This window comes from Neoarius graeffei, chromosome 4 (genome assembly GCF_027579695.1).
Source record: "Neoarius graeffei isolate fNeoGra1 chromosome 4, fNeoGra1.pri, whole genome shotgun sequence".
In the NCBI taxonomy this organism is placed as follows: domain Eukaryota; kingdom Metazoa; phylum Chordata; class Actinopteri; order Siluriformes; family Ariidae; genus Neoarius; species Neoarius graeffei.
The window spans coordinates 115,925,074-115,951,734 of record NC_083572.1 but is presented as its reverse complement, the minus strand read 5'-3'; the positions used below and the strand labels follow the sequence as shown (position 1 = coordinate 115,951,734).

The window sequence follows — 26,661 nt, the reverse complement described above, 5'->3', positions numbered from 1 at the left end:
GCACTCCCAGAAGCATACACTCAGACCTCCATGCCTGTAGATACAAAAAACATTCTTAAAACAGAGGAACTATCGAAGTGGACTTGCCTGAAAGAAGTGCGAATTTCAACGCTGAATGCTGATGTGGAGCTATTGATTGGGAACAATGCTCCTAAGGCCATAGAACCATGGAACATAATCAACAGCCAAGGAGATGGACCATACGCGGTGAAAACCCTATTGGGGTGGGTTATCAATGGTCCCCTAGAAGCCACTCCCATTGCAGACGTTGGTGAGTGTCTTACTGTGAATGTAAACAGAATATCTGTTGAAAAGTTAGAACAGTTGCTTGTACAGCAGTACAATCATGATTTTAATGAGACATTGGATGACAAGGAAATGCCAATGGAAGACCAAAGATTTCTTAAAATGGCTGAACAGTCAGTCAAACTGCAAAATGGACATTACAGCTTAGACTTACCATTCAGGAGTGACCGTCCAGTCATGCCCAACAACTACCAGGTTGCAGAACAGCGTCTAATAGGCCTTAAAAAGAAATTTGAAAGAAATGAACAATTTAGAGTTGATTACACAGGATTCATGGAGGATGTAATACACAAAGGACATGCAGAGGTGGTACCACAAGCTGAAGTCCAACGAGCGGATGGCAAAGTGTGGTACATACCCCACCATGGAGTTTTCCATCCAAAGAAAGGCACCATCAGAGTGGTTTTTGACTGTGGTGCCACATTCCATGGAACATCTCTCAATGCTGCACTCCTTCAAGGCCCAGATCTGACGAGCACACTCATTGGTGTGCTCACAAGGTTCAGACAACACCCAATAGCCTTGATGGCTGACATTAAGTCAATATTTCACCAAGTCAGAGTGTCCAGAGGTGATGTTGACTTCTTACGTTTTCTGTGGTGGCCTAAAGGTGACGTATCTCTGCTCCCTATTGAATACCGCATGACTGTGCATATCTTTGGTGCAGTGTCCTCTCCAAGCTGTGCAAATTTTGCACTGAGACAGACGGCTAAAGACAACAGAGGCACTTGCAGTCCAGAGGTGGTGAGCACAATTGAAACAAACTTTTATGTTGATGACTGTTTGAAGTCTGTTGAAACAGAAGTGCAAGCAGTGGAGCTGATGAGAGACCTTACCTGTGTCTGCCACAAGGGAGGATTTCACCTGATCAAATGGGTGAGTAACAGCCACACTGTACTTGCACATATCCCAAAAGAAGATAGAGCCACTGAAATGAAAGAGCTGAATTTGGACAGAGATAAACTGCCATTAGAAAGAGCATTAGGCCTGTTATGGTGTGTGGAAAGTGACATGTTCACATTTAACATCTCTATCCCAGACAAAGCACCCACACGGAGAAACATTTTATCAATGGTCAGTTCCATATACGACCCACTTGGTTTCTTGTCTCCTCTAACTCTACCTGCCAAGTTGCTCCTGCAGGATCTTTGCAGACAGAAGTGCAGCTGGGACCATCCAATACCTCATGCTTCTGCAGAGAGATGGAGAAGATGGGTGGCTGGTCTGGAGGAGCTGAAAGACTTCAGTGTGGTGCGCTGCGTGAAGCCAAGTGAAATTGGAGCATCTGTGGAGGCTGAACTTCATCACTTCTCAGACGCAAGTGAACAAGGCTATGGAACAGTGAGCTACCTGCATCTTCATTCAGGAACACACACTGTGCATGTCGCCTTCATGCTTGGCAAGGCCAGGGTGGCGCCATTGAAGCAGATGACCATACCCCGCATGGAGCTGGTGGCGGCCGTCTTGGCAGTGAGAGTGGACATGATGCTTAGAAGAGAACTGGAGATGAAGCTCAACAGCTCAACATTCTGGACAGACAGCCAGTCAGTGCTGAAATACATTGGAAATGAACATACAAGATTTCGCACATTTGTGGCCAATAGGATTGCTGCTGTTAAAGAAAATACAGATGTCTCACAATGGAGATATATTGGAACAAAACTGAATCCAGCTGATGTTGCAAGCAGAGGAGTGAAGGCGGACACCTTTGTGAAAAGCAGTGAATGGCTCAACGGACCAGACTTCCTATGGGTGTCAGAGAGTGAGTGGCCACAGGATCCTTTGCGGTCACAGTCACTTTCTGAAGATGACGTTGAGGTGAAGAGTTCAGCCATATGCAGTGCTGTAATACAGCAGTGTGACAGTCCCACATGGCAGCTGCTGCAACATTATTCAAGCTGGAACAAGTTGAAGAGAGCTGTGGTGTGGTATCTGAAGCTGAAAGATTTCCTTATATTCGAAATGAGACGAAAAAAGCAGTTGCAGCATGTTGTCTCCCCCCAGACATGGAGCCAAAACAAGACCCTGGATGATGAGAAGGCTTTTAAGAAGAGACTGGGTGGACAGTGCATTTCCTTGGATGACCTGTGGAGGGCAGAGAAGTCCATTATTGTGTTCTGTCAACACCAGAGGTACCCAGAGGAAATTGCAAGGCTGCAAAAACCTGCTTCCGACAATGGTCTAAGCCAAAAGAGCACCATCTACAAGCTGGACCCTATGCTGGAAGATGGAGTTTTGAGGGTAGGAGGAAGACTGAAGAGGGCAGCGATGCCTGATGAGGCCAAGCGTCCAATGATGCTTCCCAAAGACCTTGTCTCCACTCTTATTCTTCGACACATCCATGAGCAACTTGGACATGCTGGAAGAAATCATGTGCTCTCTCAGCTCAGAAAAAGATATTGGATAGTGAATGCCAACTCAGCTACTTGAAAAGTCCTGTCAAAATGTGTAACCTGCAGGTGTGTGAGGGGGAAGAGAGGTGAACAGAAGATGGCTGACCTGCCAAAAGAAAGACTTGAAGCTGATCTTCCACCTTTCAGCAATGTTGGTGTTGACTACTTTGGCCCTTTTGAAACTAGAAGAGGAAGAAGTCTCATCAAACGCTATGGTGTCATTCACCTGCATGTCAAGCAGAGCTGTGCATCTAGAGATGGTGCATGCATTTGATACAGACTCCTGCATCAACGCCCTACGATGGTTCATCAGCAGGAGAGGTCAGGTGACACACATCCGCTCTGATAACGGAACCAATCTTGTAGGAGCCAAGAAAGAGCTACAAAATGCCATCTCAGCCTGGAACTCTGAGAAGATCCACAATGCAATGCTCCAGAAAGACATCCAGTGGTCCTTCAATCCACCTGCAGCCTCACACCATGGTGGAGTATGGGAGAGACTCATCCGGATGGTGAGACAGATTCTCCTCTCAATAGTTCAAGAACAAACACTTGATGACGAAAGTTTACAAACACTGTTCTGTGAAGTGGAAGCAATTCTAAATAGCCGCCCCATCAGCACAGTCTCTGAAGATGAGTGTGACTTGGAAGCACTAACACCTAATCACCTCTTGCTCCTCAAAGGCCATCCTTCTTTTCCTCCTGGGCTGTTCGAACAGTCAGATATGTATGTCAGACGCCGCTGGAAGCAAGTTCAATATCTTGCCGATCTGTTTTGGAGAAGATGGACAAAGGAATACTTACCTTGCTACAGGAAAGACAGAAGTGGACAAGATTGAGAAGGGGATTCCAAGTTGGAGACATCGTGATGGTGGTGGACAACATAGCCCCTCGTGGATCCTGGGTTCTTGGAAGAATTGAAGATGTTCTGCCAGACTCAAAAGGGCTTGTGAGAACAGTGAAGATCAAGACAAAGACTGGTGTATATGAAAGACCAGTGACTAAACTCTGTCTGCTACTGGAGAGTGCAGAAGGATGAGTATCTTAAGTTATGATTACAAGTTTTAAGTTAACAAAGACATTAAATGGCTCCTTTAAAATGTTTGTTTGATAATTGTTGCTTCTGCACACAATTAGGGGCCGGTGTGTAGGAGCCATAGGAGGAATTTCTGTTTATGCTTTGTTGACTTTACATATAATTTGCAACTTTATTTTGTTACATTAAGAACTGATTTAGTATTTCTATATCTAATATAAGTTCATGTTTTGAGTATGTGTGAGTATATATGAGTGAGTGTGTGAGCCCTCTATAGGTTAAAGGGGTGATATGCCAGAAGGTATATAGTGTGTCATCCTGACGCCAGGGGGAAGGTTTTTGGTGATGCACATACCATCATAGACCGTGGTATGGCGTGCATGGAAAGGAAAAAGAACAATTAATGGACATTGCTAGAATTAAGGAACCTGGAACCGTTTGAATAGTTTAAGTTTCTTTCTTTCTTTTGTATAATCGATTGTAACTAATAAATCACCATTATACTTTATTTTCGTTTCCTGGACTATTTCCACGAGTCGAGTGATCACACCGAATCCCAGATGTAATGCTCAAACATACTCAAAACATGAACTTATATATATATTTTTTAATATATATATATATATATATATATATATATATATATATATATATATATAATTTTTTTTTTTTGTATAGTGGACAGTATCTCCGCCTGTCACGCGGAAGACCGGGGTTCGATTCCCTGATGGGGAGCCAACTATTGTAAGCTTAAAACCATGATGTTTATGAGTCCCATTGACCTTTGTTTGAGCATTACATCTGGGATTCGGTGTGATCACTCGACTCGTGGAAATAGTCCAGGAAACGAAAATAAAGTATAATGGTGATTTCTTAGTTACAATTGATTATACAAAAATAAAGAAACTATTCAAATGGTTCCAGGTTCCTTAATTCTAGCAATGTCCATTAATTGTTCTTTTTCCTTTCCATGCACGCCATACCACGGTCTATGATGGTATGCGCATCACCGAAAACCTTCCCCCTGGCGTCAGGATGACACACTATATACCTTCTGGCATATCACCCCTTTGACCTATAGAGGGCTCACACACTCACTCATATATACTCACACATACTCAAAACATGAACTTGTATTAGATATAGAAATACTAAATCAGTTCTTAATGTAACAAAATAAAGTTGCAAATTATATGTAAAGTCAACAAAGCATAAACAAAGCATTCCTCCTATGGCTCCTACAACAGGTATGTACAATATTTTAAACAATGCAAGAATACGAACTCTATGGGATCCTGTGATTGTAGCAAGTCCAGCACTCCACAATGTAAAACAGGTGGCAGCACTGCTGAAAATGAAGTCTGTGTTATAACACAACTGTTAAATTGGTTGAAGTCTGCATTAACAGAAGGGGGATGTGAGGAGCCTGCAACAGAACAGTGATGGGCCTAACTTCAATGGTGAGTCTTTTCCAAAGCTGACTCTCATGCCTCACTTTGCAGGGTGTGTGGGTAATTAATGAAATTTATTTATTGGAGGCGACTGATTTTTGACTGCATAAATTTAGTTTCAGCAAATGGAAAATTATTTTACAAAGCCTGAATTAAAGTTTTGAATAAGACAAAATTGAATGCAAATGCTGACACACCATGTGTACTCAATTTAACCAACCTCAAGGTATCACTATTTATCTCCACTAAATTTGTTGGAGGTTGTTTTTGCCTGCCTTTGTTTCTGTTCCCAGTGTAACTCATAGTGAGTGGATTTTGATGAAATTTTGAGGAAAGGTGAGCCATGGGCCAAGGAACAATTGATTTAGATTTTGATGCAAATCCAGGTGTTTTTTTTTTTTTTTTGTGTGTGTGTGTGTGTGTGTGTGTGTGTGTGTGTGTGTGTGTATTCACAAGGTAACTCAAAGTAGTGAATGGATTTTGATTAAATTTGGTGAACAGCTTTAGTATTATCCTTGGTTCAAGTGACTTTTGATTTTGATATGCAGCTTGGTGGAGTTTTGAACTCTACTGATTGCCCTTTGACTTTTTACTGGCACTTGTGGATGGCTCTACACGAGTCAAAGCTTCTGTAGACATGCACTCAATTTCCTGCCAAATATTTCTTTGTCCCAGTTTCTGCATTGGACATTGTGTAGGCACATTTCAGATCTATTTTTGTGTACGCACTCTCTTTATAAATGAGGCCCCAGGTGGTACGATGTGATTGTTGTCTGACTGATGAATAGATGACACAAAATGACAGCGATCTGGAGGTAGATCTTGATTAATGATCAAAGCACAACAGACTGCAAACTGTGAAAATATCAAGAGGAGAAATTACTACAACTTTCTACAATAGAGGTGATAAATTCTTAAACTCAGCACACACAGTTCTGTGTTTATCATGAGCAGCAAAAGCTGGCTCGGGGAGGAAACATACCTATGCTAGTTTAGTGAAAATAAATAATAGCGCTTATGTTCCAGTGTGTTCTTCACGATCATTTGTTAACGACAAGGAATTCTGATGTGATGAAAACAAAAATGTACTTGGAGCTGGACAGAAACAAAACCCCACTCTTCTCTCAATCCAAGTAAACTGATGTAGTAATGAATGCACTTTTATTTAAATTCAACTCTCTTATAAAGAATTAGTCTAGTAGTGTGGGTGCATGAACACACACATGTACACGTTTGTGCTATTTCTTGGTCACCATTTTAAAAAGTTGCAATGCTAAAGACAATATCCAGTGATGTCACAGATTAATACTTGAGGTTTCTCATTTCTGTACCAGTATTGTTTACTGAAACACTGTACTAGGTGTGAAATGATCATTACTGATCATTAATAATGACCCATAGCGTAAACAATAGTAATTTATATTAACGAGGCTAATGTCATCCCTCATGCTGCAGTGTGTTGTATTAATTTAACTCACTGTAGTGTGATAGACATCGAGTCCTCATCCTTTTCTGCTCATCTGTCTTACTTACGCTGATCTGATAGTTGGTGCTTGTGGCCTCGCTGTAGCTCTCTCACTCGACCTCTGTGTCTGCTATCCTCTGATTAACCATCCATCTTCCTCTCCTCTGCTCATTTCTCAATCATCCCTTTCTCTACCACTGCCTCAGTACACCATGCTCGACAAAACACTGTCTATAAATCTCTAAAAATGTCTCTTACGCCTTCAAATCCTATTTGAAACAGGATTTATTCACACAGTTTACCTAAAATCACACTGATGCACAGAAGAGGGATCATTTCTTGGACAGGAAAGAACTTCAGACCGGTGTTGTGAATTTCCTGCTTTCGCACCTTCTCTTTGGGCTTAAAAAAAATAGGATATTTTGGTAAATTATGATTATCTGCCTGAACTACAGATTAATGTGGTTACAGTTAATGTCTTTAGCAGTTTCAACCCTGGACAAAAAAAAATCTTGGTATTAATACAAGAGCTGAGCATAGTGGGCTAATTCTCACATTTCCTGCTGAAACATGTTGGTTCTTTGTGTTCTACCAGTCCCAGGTCTCAATGATCTGAACGTACAGGGGTGTGTGTGCGCGCGCGTGCGTTCTCAAACACAAATAATTGAGCAGAAATGGAAAGCAGCAGTGTGACAGCAAGTTAAAGCGTCCCTCCCCTCACTGTCCTCCTGCTTTGTAATAGAGTGGCTGTTAAATCGATAAACTGTGTAGCTGTATGAGGTGAAAAGCGATTGAGATTCTGCAGCATAACAGTTTCTGCTGTACAAGTGTCAGGGGATCAGTGGGATGACTCCTATAGGATAGATACTCACCAAGAAAAGGATGGATGCTGAAGTGATCAGAGTGAAACCAATTTTATTAGTTAATAAAAATGTAATGTGTACAGTGAGGGGAAACAAGAGTTTAGACACTTTATTCAATCTACTGACTGTGAATATACCCATTTCACTGTCTGGTACTGTATGTGGGTATGAACACCATTAAAAAACAAAAAAACACCTTATTTTACTTTTTATGAACAAGACAAGTCCAAAATCCAGGTCAAGGTGCAGATATTTTACTAAAAACAAAGGCAGGCAAGATCAAGATGGGAAAACAAGACACGAGATCAAAACCAGAATAACAATGAACAAAAGGCTTGGTGTAGACTGGTACTGCAACACTGAAGAGATGAGCAACTTTATCACCTGTGCACTTGAGCATGGTGAAATTCCTCTCTGCATTTAACCCATCTGAAGTAGGGAACACAGATGTGTGTACATGTACCAAGAGCAGTGGGCAGCTATGCTACAGCACCCGGGGAGCAGTTGGGGGTTCAGTGCCTTGCTCGGGGCACTTCAGCCCAAGGCCACCCCATGTTAACCTAACTGCATGTCTGGACTGTGTGTGCATGTGTGTGTGTGGGGGGGAAACCATAGCACCTGAAGGAAACCCATGCAGACACGGGGAGAACTTGCAAACTCCACACAGAAGGGCCCCCCATCAGCCACTGGGCTCAAACCCAGAACCACCTTGCTGTGAGGTGACAGCACTAACCACAACACTGTATACTTTGTAAAGTGAAGCTGCAGTGAGGTGTGCTTATGAGTGTTCAAGTTTATTTTTATAGTGCTTTTAACAATATAGACATTTGTCACAAAACAGCTTTACAGAATTTTTAAGTGACTTTTTAAACATGAGCTAATTTTATCCCTAATCTATCCCCAATGAGCAAGCCTGTGGCAAGGAAAAACTCCCTCCAACAACATGAGGAAGAAGCCTCAAGAGGAACCAGACTCCGAAGGGAACCTATCCTCATTTGGGTGATAAGACAACGTGTTGTGTTTTTTAAAAATAAAGTTTAACATGAAGTCAGTTTTGTTGATGTTATAACTCTTCACTGATGGAAACTCGAGTGCACAACTGTTCATGACAACTGCAGTCCTAAAGTTAGTAAGTCAACTGTAGTCCTCAGCTATAAAAGCATTACTGTAAGCGTTCAGAGCATCTTCCAAGTGTGACTTTCAACTGTCCACAGGAGCGATGTGATGAGACTCCAACCAGACGTAGGGAATCAGGATGGCTCGGGCAGGTCCGAGGAGCAGAGGAGGTCAGCATCTCGATCTCAGGATTGACATGTAACTCAGAGGGGACAGATGGGGAGGGAGAGAAAGGAGGGGAAGAGTGTTCAGGTGATTGACTCCAGGTGTGTGCACTCAGTAGTGGGGTGAACATGAGTATCCATCATGGCTGTGAAGTGTAGTCCTTAGATTAGATTAGATAAAGATTAGATTAGATAAAACTTTATTGATCCCTTTGGGCAGGTTCCCTCAGGGAAATTAAGATTCCAGCAGCATCATTACAGAGAAAAGAAATGGAGAACTTCTAGGTAAATTAAAATAAATTAAGTTTTTACATATACAAGTATAAAAAGAATAAGATATGGGGAAGAGAGGAAGGGGGAAAGGTGGGGAGAAGGGGGGCAGCGGCAGGAGAGATATTGCACTTTATAATAACTTGTATATAACCTTGGCAGCCATGTTTGTGGGTACTCTGGGAATTGAAGTTGGAAATTCCAGTGTTGACATGACAGACCCCCTCCTTCCAAGTTCTCTCTCTGGGAGTGGTGTTCTTCCTAGACCTTCCAACTGGGCCATGGACCTGGGCAATTTGGGTGGTAAGCATGGAACTGTGATGCAGAGGTTTTTTGGCAGACAGCCACACCCAATTATCAGGTTTGTTGATGTCTCTCCACAATGTCTGTCTGCAAATTCACTGGTACACTGGACTGTTTCTTCCAGGTGCTGATGAGCCTGTTACCACACTTGTTCACTCTTGAACCAACTGTGTACTGTGGGTAAATCTATGGGACTATTACTCCATGGAAACAGAGGCAGCTGGTATCCTAGGATGCACTGGAACAGAGTAAGCATGCTTGCTGGGTGTCTAAAGGGAGTTCTGCTTGTATTATGCCCAGTCCTCTTGTTTGTTGGCACACAAGGTATGCAGTCAGTATCCAATCTCCTGATGAGCTCTCTCCACTTGGCCATTGGCTTGAGGATTATTACCAAATCTTAGGATCACCAGAGACACCCAGCTTGTCAGACTCCAGAAGTAAATTAAACAAACCCCCCCCCCCCCCCCCCCCCCAAGTCACTCACAGTATCCCCCAGGATGCCAAAGTACCTGAAGACATAGTTGAAGGAGTTTGGCTGTTTCAAAAGCTGATGGTGGGCTGGGGAAAGGCATTAAACCAGAAACTTTATTACGGATCCTGGAACCCAAGGTCAGAGAACCTATGTCCCAAATTCAACCTCCCTAAAATGGATCAAAGAGCCCAAACAAAAGCTGGTATTCTGTGATGTGAAATAAAAAAAAAAGTGTGTATATACAGTTAGGTCCATATATATTTGGACACTGACACAATTTATTTTTTTAATCTGTTTACTGAAACATATTCAAGTTATAGTTATATAATGGACATGCACATAAAGTCCAGACTTTCAGCTTTCATTTGAGGGTATCCACGTTAAAATTGGAGGAAGAGTTTAGGAGTTTCAGCTCCCTAACATGTGCCACCTTGTTTTTAAAGGGACCAAAAGTAATTGGACAATTGACTCCAAGGCTATTTCATGGGCAGGTGTGGGCAATTCCTTTATGTCATTCTCAATTAAGCAGATAAAAAGCCTGGAGTTGATTTGAGGTGTGGTGCTTGCATTTGGAAGATTTTGCTGTGAAGAAAACATGCGGTCAAAGGAGCTCTCCATGCAGGTGAAACAAGCTATCCTTAATCTTTCGATTACGTTCATTATGTCTTATATTAAATATAGTTAGTTTTTTTTTTCTTTTTTATCAGACATCTAATTTATTGGGTTTGTTTACCTGACATGTTTCGACGTACAACTTCCGTCTTCCTCAGAGTGTCACCGGATGTTAATTGGTGACGCATCTTTTATCAGCTGCTGTTTCTGGTATGTGGACGACATATTGGAAAAAGTAAAGAGGGGACACACTCAACAACTCACCGACCATCTTAACACCATAGACAATACCGGCAATATAAAATTCACACATGAAGAAGAAACGGAGCAGTCAATAGCATTTTTGGATTTAAAAATACAACACACAGAAGATGGGGATATCAAAATAAAAGTACACAGAAAACCCACACACACCGACCAATATTTAAACTGGACTTCCGAACACCCCATAATGCACAAAATATCCGTAGTTAGAACATTACATGAACGCACAGCAATAATTACAGATCCACAGGACAAAGAACAGGAGGAACAACATATACAACACGCACTGAAGGCATGTCAATATCCAAAGGGGCGGAACAGGTTAAAAACAACAAAACACAGAAGAAAGAGAAAAAACAAACTAACAAACAAGAACACAGGGGAGTAGTTACATTACCATACATCAGGGGAATAACTGAACGCATTCAAAGAGTAATGAGGAAACACAATGTTAACACACCTGTCAAACCACACACAACACTCCGTCAGATCCTGGTTCATCCCAAAGACAGAATACATCCGGACAACAGATGCAACACCATATATGAGATTCCATGTAAATTATGCAATAAAACTTATATTGGGGAGACAGGAAGGAGTTTCAGCACAAGAAAACATGAACATAAGAAAGAGTGCGAAAAGGAGACAGCTACAAGACAAACCCGAACAATAAAAGAAAAGGCACAACAGGAAAATTATAAGTCAGCTATAACAGATCACTGTAAAAGGGAAAATCACATTATGGACTGGGGGAATGCCAGAGTCATCCGCACAGAAGATAACAAACATCAGCGCTGGATCAGGGAGGCCATGGAGATCCGTAAGCGAAGCCCGAGGACCATCAACCGGGATGAGGGAGCATACATGCTCTCCCACACCTGGAGTGCCATCTTGCAGGGGACAAACAGACAGTAGAAGGCGTGACCGACCTGTCAAACCAGACAGGAAGGCCACGCCTTCAGAAACAGCAGCTGATAAAAGATGCGTCACCAATTAACATCCGGTGACACTCTGAGGAAGACGGAAGTTGTACGTCGAAACATGTCAGGTAAACAAACCCAATAAATTAGATGTCTGATAAAAAAGAAAAAAAAAACTAAGCTATCCTTAAGCTGCGAAAACAGAAAAAACCCATCCGAGAAATTGCTACAATATTAGCAGTGGCAAAATCTACAGTTTGGTACATCCTGAGAAAGAAAGAAAGCACTGGTGAACTCATCAGTGCAAAAAAGCCTGGACACCAACAGAAGTCAGTGGTGGATGATTGCAGAATAATTTCCATGGTGAAGAGAAACCCCTTCACAACAACCAACCAAGTGAACAACACTCTCCAGGAGGTAGGTGTATCAATATCCAAATCTACCATAAAGAGAAGACTGCATGAAAGTAAATACAGAGGGTTCACTGCATGATGCAAGCCACTCATAAGCCTCAAGAATAAAAAGGCTGGATTGGACTTTGCTAAAAAAAAAACATCTAAACAAGCCAGCACAGTTCTGGAAGAACATTCTTTGGACAGATGAAACCAAGATCAACCTCTACCAGAATGATGGAAAGAAAAAAGTATGGCAAAGGCGTGGTACAGCTCATGATCCAACGCATACCACATCATCTGTAAAACATGGCGGAGGCAGTGTGATGGCTTGGGCATGCATGGCTGCCAGTGGCACTGGGTCACTAGTGTTTATTGATGTGACACAGGACAGAAGCAGCCGGATGAATTCTGAGGTATTCAGAGACTTACTGTGTGCTCAAATCCAGTCAAATGCAGCCAAATCCAGCCAAACTGATTGGTCGGCGTTTCATAATACAGATGGACAATGACCCAAAACATAAAGCCAAAGCAACCCAGGAGTTTATTAAAGCAAAGAAGTGGAATATTCTTGAATGGCCAAGTCAGTCACCTGATCTCAACCCAATTGAGCAGCATTTCACTTGTTAAAGACTAAACTTCAGACAGAAAGGCCCACAAACAAACAGCAACTAAAAACCGCTGCAGTAAAGGCCTGGCAGAGCATTAAAAAGGAGGAAACACAGCGTCTGGTGATGTCCATGAGTTCAAGACTTCAGGCAGTCATTGCCAATGAAGGGTTTTCAACCAAGTATTAGAAATGAACATTTTATTTACAATTATTTAATTTGTCCAATTACTTTTGAGCCCCTGAAATGAAGGGATTGTGTTTAAAAAATGCTTTAGTTCCTCACATTTTTTATGTAATCATTTTGTTCAACCCACTGAATTAAAGCTGAAAGTCTGAACTTCAACTGCATCTGAATTGTTTTGTTCAAAATTCATTGTGGTAATGTACAGAACCAAAATTAGAAAAATCTCATCTCATTATCTCTAGCCGCTTTATCCTGTTCTACAGGGTCGCAGGCAAGCTGGAGCCTATCCCAGCTGACTACGGGCGAAAGGCGGGGTACACCCTGGACAAGTCGCCAGGTCATCAATGTCTGTCCAAATATTTATGGACCTAACTGTGTGTGTTATATATAATAAAATATTACAATAACATGACTCAACATAGTTATACAAGAAATGTCATAATTTTACGCTATGGAGCTCCAATACTTTTAGTTGTCAAAACAAAAAGACCGCACAGTCTTAAAAGATCCAAACCTCTGTCCCAGATGAAATCCTGATGGTCTGCGAAGATGATGATGATCCAGGGTGCACTCACGAGATGATGCGCATAATGTGTATGATCTGGCAGCCTGAGTAGATACAGTCCAATAACTCCAATCTATGTAGGCTGAGCCACAACAAAAATGGCAAAGGCAGCCACAAAGGCACATCTGCAGCTCAATATTCACAAGTTTGACAGAATTTCTCCAAGTGCTGGGCATAAGTTATAAGCTGCTAACTTCTCAGACTGCATAACTGAACTTCAGCTTTCAAAATACAAATCAGTCTGGAAGACCTCTAACAGCACAGCAACCCCATTGCTTTCCAAAATGTGTCTGTTTCAAACTAAAAAAAAACCATCCCCTTTTGTACTTTCAGACTGCCACTAAGGCTGCTAATCAAGTTTTGATTGGCTCTGACAGTTTAAAGCCACAGCATCCCTAAACTAAAGACACAGGATTTACCGTAAGCAACCTAACACCCTTACACACTTGGACTATTCTGTTTCAGGCATATGCAAATAACCTGTACATGTCTTTGACCTGGGTCACACCAACTCAGCAGTAACACGTCACTGAGGCAGGCAGTTTAGATCTAACTGCAGGTACTTTAGGGAAGGACCATTTACTTTGTAACAAACTTAAACTGGTCAATAATCACCAGCATAACTGTTGTGCTACAGTATGATGAGTAATATTGTTGGCTAGGTGTTACCAGTTTGTAATGGTGTTTATAATGGCAGTAACATGCCCACCACCAAGGTGTGTGGTACTTTGGCCTGAGCACAAATGGAACATGAAGAGATGAATGAATATCTTTGTGCATGCTCTCCCACCAGTATTTTCCTTGTAGAATTTGTGTCTTATGAGTGTCCCATGGTGGAAGAGGTGTGGGCCCACATGATTAACTTTTCTCAGAAAGCAGTGGATGTAAATGTTTTTCCCACTGTACACGCTTAGGGAATTCTCAACTTTTGGCAATTTCAGGTCCCAGGTCAGGCCTCCTACAAAGCAGGACTCAGGTAGGATATGCTCCTCTGAGGCTTCATGAGAGGAGATGGATTTAAGCAGGATGGAGAACTCGCCTTGACATTTTTGGACCTGGGAGATTACAAGAGGGTAAAGTCAAAATGCATGAAGAACAGGGCCAAATGCTCAATCTCTTGGTAGAATTGACGTAGTCAAGGTTTTTATGATCTGTCCAGATGTAAATTGGTGAAGGGCCCCTTCCAACTAGTTTTAACAGGGAGGCACTCTCTACTGCCAATGTCTGCTTCCTCAAGAAGAAGGCCACTGGATGCAGCTTGGGTTTTTCTAAGAACCTCCTGTGAGTGAATAGCCCCAAGACCATTTCTGATTAATCTACCTCTGTGATAAAAGGTTTGGAGGGATCTGGATGCTTCAGTATGGGAGTTGGGCATATTCTTTGGATAAGGTCCACTGAAATAATTTTGCTTCGCTTTTTCAGCAAGGCAGTAAGTGGAGATGCTATGATGCTAAAGCCTCTTATAAATTGCTGGTAGAAGTTGGCAAACACCAGAAAATGTTGTAGCTCTTTGACTGTGGGAGGGACTGGCTGGTTCATGATGGCTGAGATTTTGTCTTTGTCCAAGAGCACCCTCTCTGGTACAATGCTGTAGCCCAGACATGATGGCCCATATGGCATTATGCAATATATGAAGTGGCCAGAGGTAGTCCTAAATCAAGTTCTTGATACAAGTGCTGCAAAAAAGATGTTTTTGTGCAAATTGAACCCAATTTGTGATTATAAAAGACATTGAAATCTTGCCAACCAATGGCAAACAAAAAGTAGCAATCATATGAAGGCAAAGGAGCTTTTAAAAGTTCTCCACAACAATGTTGTTAATCAATACTCAGATGGAAAAAGCTACAGAGCCAGGTAGCAAAGACCTGAAACATCCCTACCAGGACAGTCTGTTCCATAATATACAGGTGGAAAGTTCATGGAACAACAACTAATTGTCTCTGGACAGGTGAACCTTGCAATATTTCATACATGGTCTCAGACTAATGACAGGGAAGTTAAGCATTCATTAGAAAATAGTTTTTAGATGACCTGAAAGCAGAAGAAACTACAGTAACACTGAACAATAAGCAGTGAACTTCACCACAATCATTTTATGTTCCTCCACCTCACATTAAACCTCTGCTATAAAGTTAACACAGCAATGTACACCTGAAAGCATTTACACAAATCAGAACTCTTTTGGAACAATATACTCTGGTCAGACACTCAGGACTCTGACACAGTCTCAATGTTTAAGTCTTGGCTGAAAACGTATGTTTAGTCAAGCTTTTTGTTAAGTTATGAGGTAAAGGAGCAGATCTGGAGGGTCCTCAGGCATAGTGTTTGGGTAAACTGGGATGTAGGGATGCTGCTGCCCCCCCTTCTCACTTGCTCACTTGGGTTTGTTGACGGTGGAGTGGCTGCTGTTTTATGCCCCAGGGCTCCCTCAGGACTGTTTTACCTACTGGCTCTCCCTTTTAGTTATGCTGTCATAGTTAGTCTTGCTGGAGTCCCTGCTTTCACTCAGCACAAAATGTACACTGTTCTTAACTATTAGGTGACACTGGGCATACCTAACAACCTGTGGGTTTTTTCCCTGCTCTCTCTCTCTTTCAGTTACATGTCGATCCTGAGACACCAGAGATGCTGACCTCTCCTGCTCTTCAGACCTGCCTGATCCATCCTGATGCCCTACTTCTGGCTGGAATCTCAGCACATCACTCCTGTGGAAGACAGCCCCAGATGGACAGTCAAAAGACGCACTTGGAAGATGCTCTGATGGTTTAGGACTATAACCACCATGATAACTTTAGGACTGCAGTTGAACAGTTTTGCACTCAAGTCTCCATCAATGAACAGTTTACAATTTCAACAAAACATACTTCCTATTAAACTGTAATGAATTCCCTGGTACTCTAAAATGTACTTTGTGTGTATCTTCGGAGATGCACTTTTATTTAAAACATTTCCACCACTATAAAAAAAGGTAACCCAGAATATTTGAATATTTCAAGAAATCCTGAAATCAGGGCTGAGTGATATGATTATACATTGTGATAAATTATTTTTATAATACTTTTTTTTTTGAGGGCCTATTGTGATTATCTTTTTATTAAATTTATTTTTCTGGAAGCAGTTGATGTGGTATTAGTTTCTTTTTTGCATAGAAATTAATATTATTAATTACTACCAGTGGCAGCTGATGGTGATATTCGATGGAAGGCCTAAAATTTAATATCCATCAATGGCTCAACAGTTAATCAATACATTTATACCCTGAGGTCCCATTTATAATAAAACTATGAATAAAAATAATGTAATAATTTGATTGATAGAACTTTATTGATCCCTTTGGGAAGGTTCCCTCAGGGAAATTAAAATTCCAGCAGCATCATTACAGGATAAACAGAGAATAGAAAATAGAGGGAACTTCTAGATAAATTAAATTATTTACATATATAAAAAAGAACAAGATATGGAAAAAAGAGAGAAAAAAAGTCCAGCAGGAGAGATATTGCACCTTGTCCAGTATTGCTTTTTGTCAGGCTAGGCTAGGTTACTGCTCCTTCCTGTCCTCTGTCCTCCTGTTACCCCCCCCCCCCCCCAGAGAGGAGTTGTACAGTTTGATGGTGTGAGGGACAAGGGAGTTTTTAAGTCTGTTAGTCCTGCACTTGGGAAGGAGCATTCTGTCACTGAACAGGCTCCTCTGGTTGCTGATGAGTGTGCAGAGGGTGACTGGCATCATCCATGATGTTCAGTAGTTTGTCCATAGTCCTCTTCTCTGCCACTGTCACCAGAGAGTCCAGCTTCACGCTGACCACAGAGCCGGCCTGCCTGATCAGTTTGTCCAGCCTGGATGTGTCCTCCTTGGATGTGCTGCCCCCCCAGCACACCACGGTGTAAAACAGGACACTGGTGACCATGGACTGATAGAACATCCACAGGAGTTTCCTGCAGATGTTAAAGGACCGGAGCCTCCTCAGGAAGTATAGCCTGCTCTGTCCCTTCCTGTACAAGTGGTTGGTGTTGCAAGTCTAGTTCAGCTTGCTGTCCAGCCACAGCCCGAGGTACTTGTAGGAATCCACAGCCTCCACCTCGACTCCCTCGATCAGAACTGGTCGTGACCTTGGTCTGGACCTCCCAAAGTCAATGACCAGCTCCTTGGTCTTTGAAGTGTTGAGCTGCAGATGGGTCCTGTTGCACCAGATGGCAAAGTCCCTCACCAGGCTCCTATACTCCTCCTCTCTGTTGTCCCTGATACACCCCACGATGGCTGTGTCACCGGTGAACTTCTGAATGTAAGACAGCTCAGAGTTGTAGCAGAAGTCCGCGGTGTACAGGGTGAAGAGAAGAGGGGCCAGCACCATGCCCTGGGGTGCTTCGGTGCTGCTAATCAGTGTCAGACATGATGTCCTTCAGCCTGATGTACTGCGGCCTGTCGGTGAGGTAGCTGGAGATCCAGGTGACCAGGCAGGGGTCCACTCACATCCTGTTCAGTTTGTCCTGAAGCATAAGGGGCTGGATGGTGTTGAAGGCACTCGAAATCCAAGAAGAGGATCCTCACTGTGCCATTTCCCTTATCCAGATATGAGTGGGCTCGGTGTAGCAGGTAGAGAATGACATCTTCCACACCAACACCTGGCCGGTACACAAACTGCAAACAGTCCTGGGCATGTTGCACCTGGGGTCTGAGGAGGCTGAGGAAGAGCTGCTCTAATGTCTTCATCAGATGTGAAGTGAGTGCCACTGGTCTGAAGTTGTTCAGCTCACTGGGCTGGTTCTTCTTGGGAACTGGAATGATGCATGATGTCTTCCAGAGGGTGGGCACTCTCCCCAGCTGCAGGCTGAGGTTGAAGATGCATTGGAGTGGTTCACCCAGTTCAGCAGTGCAGGTCTTCAGTAGTCGGGGACACACCTTGTCTGGTCCTGCTGCTTTCCTGGGGTGAAGCTTCCTCAGTTGACCTCTGACCTGGTCTGCAGTAATGCATGGAGGAGTCTGTATTGAGGAGGGGGCTGCTGCAATGACTGGGGGGGAGGTGTGTTGAGGGAAGAAGGAGAGATGGCTGCAGTGAGGGGGCGGGTGGGGGGGACTTGGGCTGGTTGAGCCGGTTGAAGAATTCATTCAACTCATTCGCCCTCTCCACTGTCCCCTCAATGACTCTGGTCTTTGTGTTGTGGCCTGTGATGGTTTTCACACCTTCCCTGACCTCCCTCATGCTGTTCTCCTTCAGCTTCTGCTCCACCTTTCTCCTGTAGCTGTCCTTAGCTTCCCTCACGCAGCATTTCACCTCCTGCTGTGCTGCTTTCATTGCCTCCCTATCCCTGCTCCTGAAGGTGGCCTTCTTCCTGTTGAGAACAGCTTTGACTTCCTGTGTTGCCCATGGCTTGTTATTAGAATAACACTGTACAGTCTTAGTGGGAGAGACCACGTCTGCACAGAAGTTGAGGTAATCACTCAGACAGTGTGTCAGCCCCTCCATGTCCTCACAGTGTGGGCTAAGTAGCACATCCCAGTCCATGGTGTCATAGGAGTCTCTGAGGGCATCTTCCATTTCAGGGGACCACCTCCTGATGGAACTAGTTGTTGCAGGCTGCCTTTGGACCAAGGGGGTGTACTTCGGCTGCAGACAAACCAGATTGTGGTCAGACTTCCCTAGTGGGGGGAGGGGTGTGACTCTGTATGCATCCCTCACATTAGCATACAGCAAGGCAATTGTCCTGTTGTTCCTTGCTGGACAGTCCACAACCTGGTAAAAAGGTTTGGAAGCTGCTGTGCATAAGTGTATTTCTTAAATGCTGTAAATATAAATAATATTGGGGCAAATTCTCTCTCTCTCTCTCTCTCATACACACACACACACACACACACACACATACACACACTACATACACTGATCAGCCATAACATTATGACCACTGTCAGCTGAAGTGAATAATGGTGATTGTCTCATTGCAGTGGCACCTATCAGTCAGGTTTATTTTTATAGCACTTTTAAACAATAGACATTGTCGCAAAACAGCTTTACAGAATTTTAATGGCTTTAAACAGGAGCTAATTTTATCCCTAATCTATCCCCAATGAGCAAGTCTGTGGTGACAGTGGCAAGGACAAAATCCCTCAGATGACATGAGGAAGAAACCTTGTGAGGAATCAGACTCAAAAGAGAATCCACCCTTATTTGGGTGATAACATGATTATAACATTTTTAACAGTTTTAAAATGAAGTCTGTTTCATTGACATTATAATTCTTCACTGATGGAAACTTGAGTGCAAAACTGTTCATGACAACTGCAGTCCTGAAGTTAGCAAGTCAACTGTAGTCCTCAGTCATAAAAGCATTACTGCAAGTGTCCAGAGCATCTTCCAAGTGTGACTTTCAACTGTCCATATGAGGCCATCCTCCACAGAAACAATGTGATGAGACTCCAGCCAGACACAGGGCACCAGGATGGATCAGTCAGATCCGAGGAGCAGAAGTCGTCAGCATCTCAATCTCAGGATTGACATGTAACTCAGAGAGGCAGACAGAGTGGGGGGAAGGGGAGAAAAAGAGAGAGCGAGAAAACACAAGTTGTTAGGCATGCCCAGTGTCACCTGATGAGTAGGAACAGTATACATTTTGCACTGAGTGCAAGCAGGGACTCCAGCAAAACTAACAATGACAGCATAACTAAAAGGGGAGAGCCAGAAGGTAACACAGGCATGAGGGAGCCCCGGGACATAAAGCAGCAGCCACTACACCATCGTCAAACTCGAGTGAGCAAGTGAGTGGGGGACTGACAGCATTCATACATCCCAGTTTACCAAAACTCTCTATGTCTGAGGACTCTCCAGATCTACTCCTTTACCTCATAAACACTATTAGCAAAGGGCTTGACTAAACAGATATGTTTTCAGTCTAGACTTAAACGCTGAGACTGTGTCTGAGTCCCGAACACTACTTGGAAGGCTGTTCCATAATTGTGGGGCTTTGTAAGAAAAGGCTCTACCCCCTGATGTAGCCTTCACTATATGAGGTATGAGCAGATAGCCTGCACCTTTTGATCTAAGTAGATGTGGGGGGTCATAAAGGATCAGAAGTTCACTCAGGTCTTGTGGCGTGAGACCATTCAGTGCTTTAAAGGTCAATAGTAGTATTTTATAAACAATATGAAATTTGACTGGTAGCCAGTGCAGTGTGGATATGACGGGGTGATGTGGTCATATTTTCTAGTTCTAGTAAAGACTCGTGCTGCTGCATTTTGAACTAACTGGAGCTTGTTTATGCACTTATTGGAACATCCAGACAGTAAGGCATTACAATAATCCAACCTGGAGGGAACAAAAGCCTGAACTAGTTTTTCTGTGTCGTGTAGTGACATTTCTTATCTTAGCAATATTTCTGAGATGAAAGAAAGCTATCTGGGTAATGTTATTGATATGAGTTTCAAATGAAATCCTGGGGTCAATGGTCAACCCCTGTTGAGGGGTGGGATATATTAGGCAGCAAGAGAACAGTCAGTTCTTGATGTGTTGGAAGCATGAAAAATGGGCAAGCATAAGGATTTGAGTGACTTTTTGGCAAAATTGTAATGGCTAGATGACCGGGTCTGAGCATCTCCAAAATGACGCATCCTGTGGGGTATTCCCAGTATGCAGTGGTTAGTACCAACAAAAGTGGTCCAAGGAAGAACGACTGGTGAACCCAGTCATGGGTGCCCAAGGTTCACTGATACACATGGGGAGTGATGGGGAGTGAAGGCTAGCTCGTCTGGTCTGGTCCGATCCCACAGAAGAGCTACTGTAGCACAAATTGCTGAAAACGTTAATGCTGGTTATGATGGATAGGTGTTGGAACACACAGTGCATCACAGCTCGCTGCATATGGGGCTGTGTAACTGCAGACTGGTCAGAGTCTGACATCCATGTGGATGTTACTTTGACACGTACCACCTACCTAAACATTAGTGCAGACCAAATTCACTCCTTCCTGGCAAAGGTATTCCCTAATGGCAGTGGCCTCTTTCAGCTGGATAATGCACCCTGCCATACTACAAAAATGTTTGAAATGGTTTAAAGAGCATGACAGAGTTCAAGGTGTTGACTTGTTCTCCAAATTCCCCAGATCTCAATCTGATCAAGAATCTGTGGGATGTCCTGGGCAAACAAATCTAATTCATGGAAGCCCCACCTTGCAACTTATAGGACTTGAAGGATCTGCTACTAACATCTTGGTGCCAGGTACCACAGTACATCCTCAGAGGTCTTGTGGAGTCCACGCCTTGATGAGTCAGTGCTGTTTTAGTAGCACAAGTGAGAATTACACAATATTAGGCAGTTAGATGTAATGTTATTGTCTTGCTGCATGATGTTCATCCCAATTAGATTGGATGCATTTGTCTGTAAATTGTTGGACAGAATGTTTCTGTAGACGTCTGCTACTGACACCATCATGAATTCCATCAATAAGGATTAGTGAGTCTGTTCCAGAAGCAGCCATGAAGCCCAAGCTATGACACAACCTCCACCATCCTTTACCCATGAGCTCCTCTTGTTTGGATCATGAGCAGATCCTTTCTTTCTCCACACTTTGGCCTTTCCATCTCTTTGCTAGAAGTTCATCTTGGTTCCAGAGCTTTTGTGGATCATCTCTGTCTTCCTTTGTGATTTCCAATCTGGCCTTCTGATTTCACTGCTGATGACTGGTTTCATCTTGTGGTATTTCCTCTATATTTCTGCTCTTGGAGTCTTCTTCAAAAGGTGGACTTTGATACCTTCAATCTTGGGCTTTTCTTCACAGCTCTCACAATGTTTGTCATGAGTTGTTGTTGTTGTTTTCCTTGACTCACTTGTTCAGTGTCTGGTTGTTAGTATACCAGTGGTTTCTTTTTTTGTCAGGATGTTCCAAATTGTCGTATTGGATATACTCAGTGCTTGAACAATGGCTCTGAATTTTTTCTCTTTTCTCAGCTTCAAAATGGCTTACTTTTATCCCATAGACAGCTCTCTGTTCATATTGGTATATCCTTTATAACAACAAATGCAGTCTTCACAGTTGAAACCCAGGACTCAAAGCAAGAACATACATTCAGAGATATTGTTCAAAGAATCAATCGTACAGGATACACTCAGGCAACAAGAAACACCTGTTAGTCACATGTGACACGACCTTTGATCACTTGAAAAATTGGAGGGTTCAAACAAAAAAGGTGCCATGTTCTAAGTTCTTTAACACGTCTAGATATCAGGATATGAAAATATCAGGAAATGAAAGCTGAAACTCTGATCTATCATCTCCTATTCATCCATCACTCTCAAACCCAAATGTCTTTAGTGTATAGTAAAAACAATAGAATTGGCCTTACTGTTCCAAAATTAAGGCAGCACGGTGGTGTGGTGGTTAGCACGGTCACCTCACAGCAAGAAGGCTCTGGGTTTGAGCCCAGTGGCTGACGGGGGCCTTTCTGTGTGGAGTTTGCATGTTCTCCCCATGTCTGCATGGGTTTCCTCTGGGTGCTCCGGTTTCCCCCACAGTCCAAAGACATGCAGGTTAGGCTAATTGGAGGCTCTAAATTGACCATAGGTGTGAATGTAAGTGTGAATGGTTGTTTGTCTCTGTGTTAGTCCTGCGATGACCTGGCGACTTGTCCAGGGTGTACCCCGCCTCTCACCCATAGTCAGCTGGGATAGGCTCCAGCTTGCCCATGGCCCTGCACAGGATAAGTGGTTACAGATAATGGATGGGTGCTCCAAAATTTTCATGGGGGACTTTGTGTGTGTTTGCTTGCATAAAACCAGACGGGGGTCTGAGTTAGTGATTTGTAATATTTTTGTGTGCGTTTTAAACCCAGAATACTGGACTGGGTTCATTCTGCATTTCCTCTAAATCAGGGGTGTCCAAACTGATCCATAAAGGGCCGTGTGGCTGCAGGTTTTCATTCCAGCCATGCAGCAGCACACCTGATTTGGCTTATTCAATCAACTGACACACCCACCCTTTAATCAAGGGTGGGTGTTGCTGCAAGTATTTGACTGTGTGAAGAGAGTTCAGTTGATTGAATGAGCCAAGTCAGGTGTGCTGCTGCATGGCTGGAATGAAAACCTGCAGCCACACGGCCCTTTATGGATCAGTTTGGACACCCCTGCTCTAAATAGTAAACACTGTAAACAAAAAAGCTGTGACTCATTCATTCAATTCAAACCAAAAACCATTAAACTTATGGTTTTGTTGTCCGTTCTTCTGTGTAGTTTGTGTGCTCAAACTATTAAGTTTGAATTTCTCTTCTAACACGCTTTAGGGAAAAATGATGATTGTCAGTAACACACCTTCTAATGTGGGAGAGAAGCTTCACTGAAACTGGGTGGAATATATTTTCCTATTGGAACTCAGAACTTAGGGGCATATCACTCTGTGTAATCACCTGACGGTCACTGATTGGCTGTAGGATACGAATCTACAGCACTGGGCACGTTACAGTTCACCCACAGTCTTGCTTCAAACCATTCTGTGTGTTTATTATGACTGCTGGTGAGTTTCACGAAAATCCAAAATAATCCTTTTATAACGTTTGTTAACCTCAGGTTAGGGTTAAGGTTGGGGTGGGGGTTGAAGGATTATCATTATGTTACAGACATGCATGAGAGTCAGAAGTGTTGTTGGTTTTTAGAGGGCTGTGCAGACAGGATTAGTCTTTCAGTTTTCCAGATGCGTGTCTTCATAAATGTAGTAAGGGAACATAATCCTGCTGGACTCCCATGGGATAACTGATAGCTCTGACCTAGAGTTATTTCTATTGCTCAGTTTATAGAAGGTAAAATCAGGAGTAATCTCTCCAGAAACATGCACGTTCAGTCCATCAAACATTACTGACATGACAGATTCGAAATAAAATTCCAGAAATATTCCAGGAACAATTACATTACGTGTCTCCACACTGAAAAATCACCCCGTCTCAATAGAGCTGGAGAGTGTTAAGGGGCACTGAAAGACTTGTGAAGCCAAGAGTTGACAAGATTTCAAAACATTACAGTGCTGAGGTACAGGACAGTTTGTATTTTTAATTTCATCTTATTAAAGTATACTGGGTGTGTTAAGTTTTGCAGAAGTTAGAAGACTTTAAAAGTCAGTGTATAGAGTTTAGAAGTAGGATGTTTTTTTTTTTAAATTGACATAGCAACCAAGTCAAACTGAAAAAAAAAATGCCGTGAAAGACACACAACTGCCTTAGAGAGGCGTGGCGGCTGGAGTGTCTTTTTATTTTGTGAAGCAGATGTGGAAAATGAAGTGGTGTGTTGGAGTTTTTTCTTGAACTTGATGCTGCTTTCATGACTGTGAGCTGATTGTACACTCTGTATGAGCATATATATATATATATATATATATATATATATATATATATATATATATATATATATATATATATATATATATTATGTCTCTATCTTGTGTACAGTCTATAAAGCAAACCCATGTAGAGTGTAAATGGAATATAAATTGTTGCTCTGTTCAAGTTCAAGCACTTTGTCATTGTTAAGGCACAACGAAATTTCTTTTGTGTTGGTCCCAAAGGGGCAAAAAGTTAAGGTGCAAAATATTAAGACAAACAACAACAACAACAAAACCCTTACCTAGCAAGTACCTGAGAGAAGAAAGATGATAAGTAAATAAATATAATATATATAAAAAGAACATCAACACATTTAACAGAAACGATATGGAAATCAAGCAATATGTACAGGTTGTGGAGTGCTGTCAGCCATGTGATATTTAATATGATATTTAGACCAATCGAAGACAGAGGGGATGGATCACAAAAAGACAATGTGCTTGGAATCTCTTTTTGGAACACACACACAGAGATGTTACCTGTCCGTTCTTCTTGAGGTCTGCCCACATACTGGTCCCGTCTCCTCCCCGCATGAGGACATGGTAAGTGAAGAAGTAGATCCCGGGTAAAGGACAGGTGAACTTTCCTGTTGTGGGCTCATAATAATTTCCCACGTTGGTCACCACATCATCAAACTTCAGGACCTCGCTGCCCTCATGCTGTTTGCGCAGACCAGCATAAAATGCTATTTTAGGGCTGTAGAATGACGGGACATATCCTCCTGGGCCTGGACCTGGTGGACCCGGAGGACCTGGTTTACCTGGCTCTCCAGGGGGCCCTTGTGGTCCTGGGGGTCCTGGTAGGCCTGGAATCCCACGGAAACTGGATTTCCCCCCAGCCCTGCGTGTGGGGATATCATGTGGAGGCGGGGAAACAGGCGTGAATTCGTTACTGGGTGTGAGAGAATTACACACCATCTTACAGCTCCCCAGCATCTCGTAATGCGTCCCTCCAACTCCACCTCCAACACCACCCAGCTTTGTGCTGTGGACTAATAGTGGGATGGCAATCAGTAAGACCAACACCATGGCCACGCCCACTGCTGCACCAATCACACGCTTCCTGCGGCTGAGTCGAGATGCCGCTATAGAGAGGAAGTCCTCCTCTCCTTTAGAGGACACAGGGCCGGCCAGAATGAAGTGTAAGAGGAAGAGAGGACTAGAGAGAGACAGAGGAGGGGGAAAAACAACATGAACATATAGGTGTGTTTAATAATTAAGTTGTTTAAAATTTTTAGGAAAAGTAACCTTCATTGGTAAACAAATAAAATAAACTCGGTGACATTATCCTTTTTGTCCATCACAAATATTTTTCCTTTGTCTTTTCTGTTTCTCACAAATGGTCTGTAACTGATATTAAATCAGGCCATGATAAAGAAGTGTCTTTGATCTGTTACTGATGTAAAGTTTCTTCTTCTTCTTGAAGTCCACTGGTTCAGAAGAACACTGTGTATGCACAATCCTTCACAAACTCCTTTTCTCCTCTGTCCACTTTTCCATCATTTATTTTTTTCACATACACAAAAATAAATTGGCGTTTTCCCCTACAGTCTCACATCAGGAGATTTTTGCTTTGAAATCAGAAATGCTTTCAGTGTTTCACTTTTCCTGGTCACTGGTGTCGACCCATTAAAGTTTAGTACCTTTATTACCTTTATTGTGTATTGCATGCATGAAGTAAACCTTTAAAGCTTTACTCTAAAAACTAATGTATTTTAAATTATGTTTAAAGGGCACTGTCGTCTGTCCACACGAACAGGTGAAAGATAAACAGGTAAGGGTGAGTACCAGCCTAGTGACCAGGAAAGGTACCGTTTAGTACCCTTTATTTCTGAGAGATACTTTATTGTGTTTCTTCTCTTTTTATGATTTACAAAATGCTCATAAATAAACTATAGAAATATTTTAGAAAAGGAGTCCATGCAT

At 42.6% G+C, this 26,661-nt stretch overlaps 1 protein-coding gene across 1 annotated transcript in view; it reads right to left on the bottom strand.

The window, feature by feature from the left end:
- Positions 1–25,770, bottom strand: part of c1ql4b (complement component 1, q subcomponent-like 4b) — a 110,387-nt gene extending 84,617 nt beyond the window's left edge. Inside the window, exon 1 of the mRNA XM_060920311.1 lies at positions 25,216–25,770. Within this exon, the coding sequence (XP_060776294.1) occupies positions 25,216–25,764 (549 nt within the window). The 5' untranslated portion in view covers positions 25,765–25,770. The remainder of the gene's footprint in view (positions 1–25,215) is intronic.
- Positions 25,771–26,661: the final 891 nt, after the last annotated feature.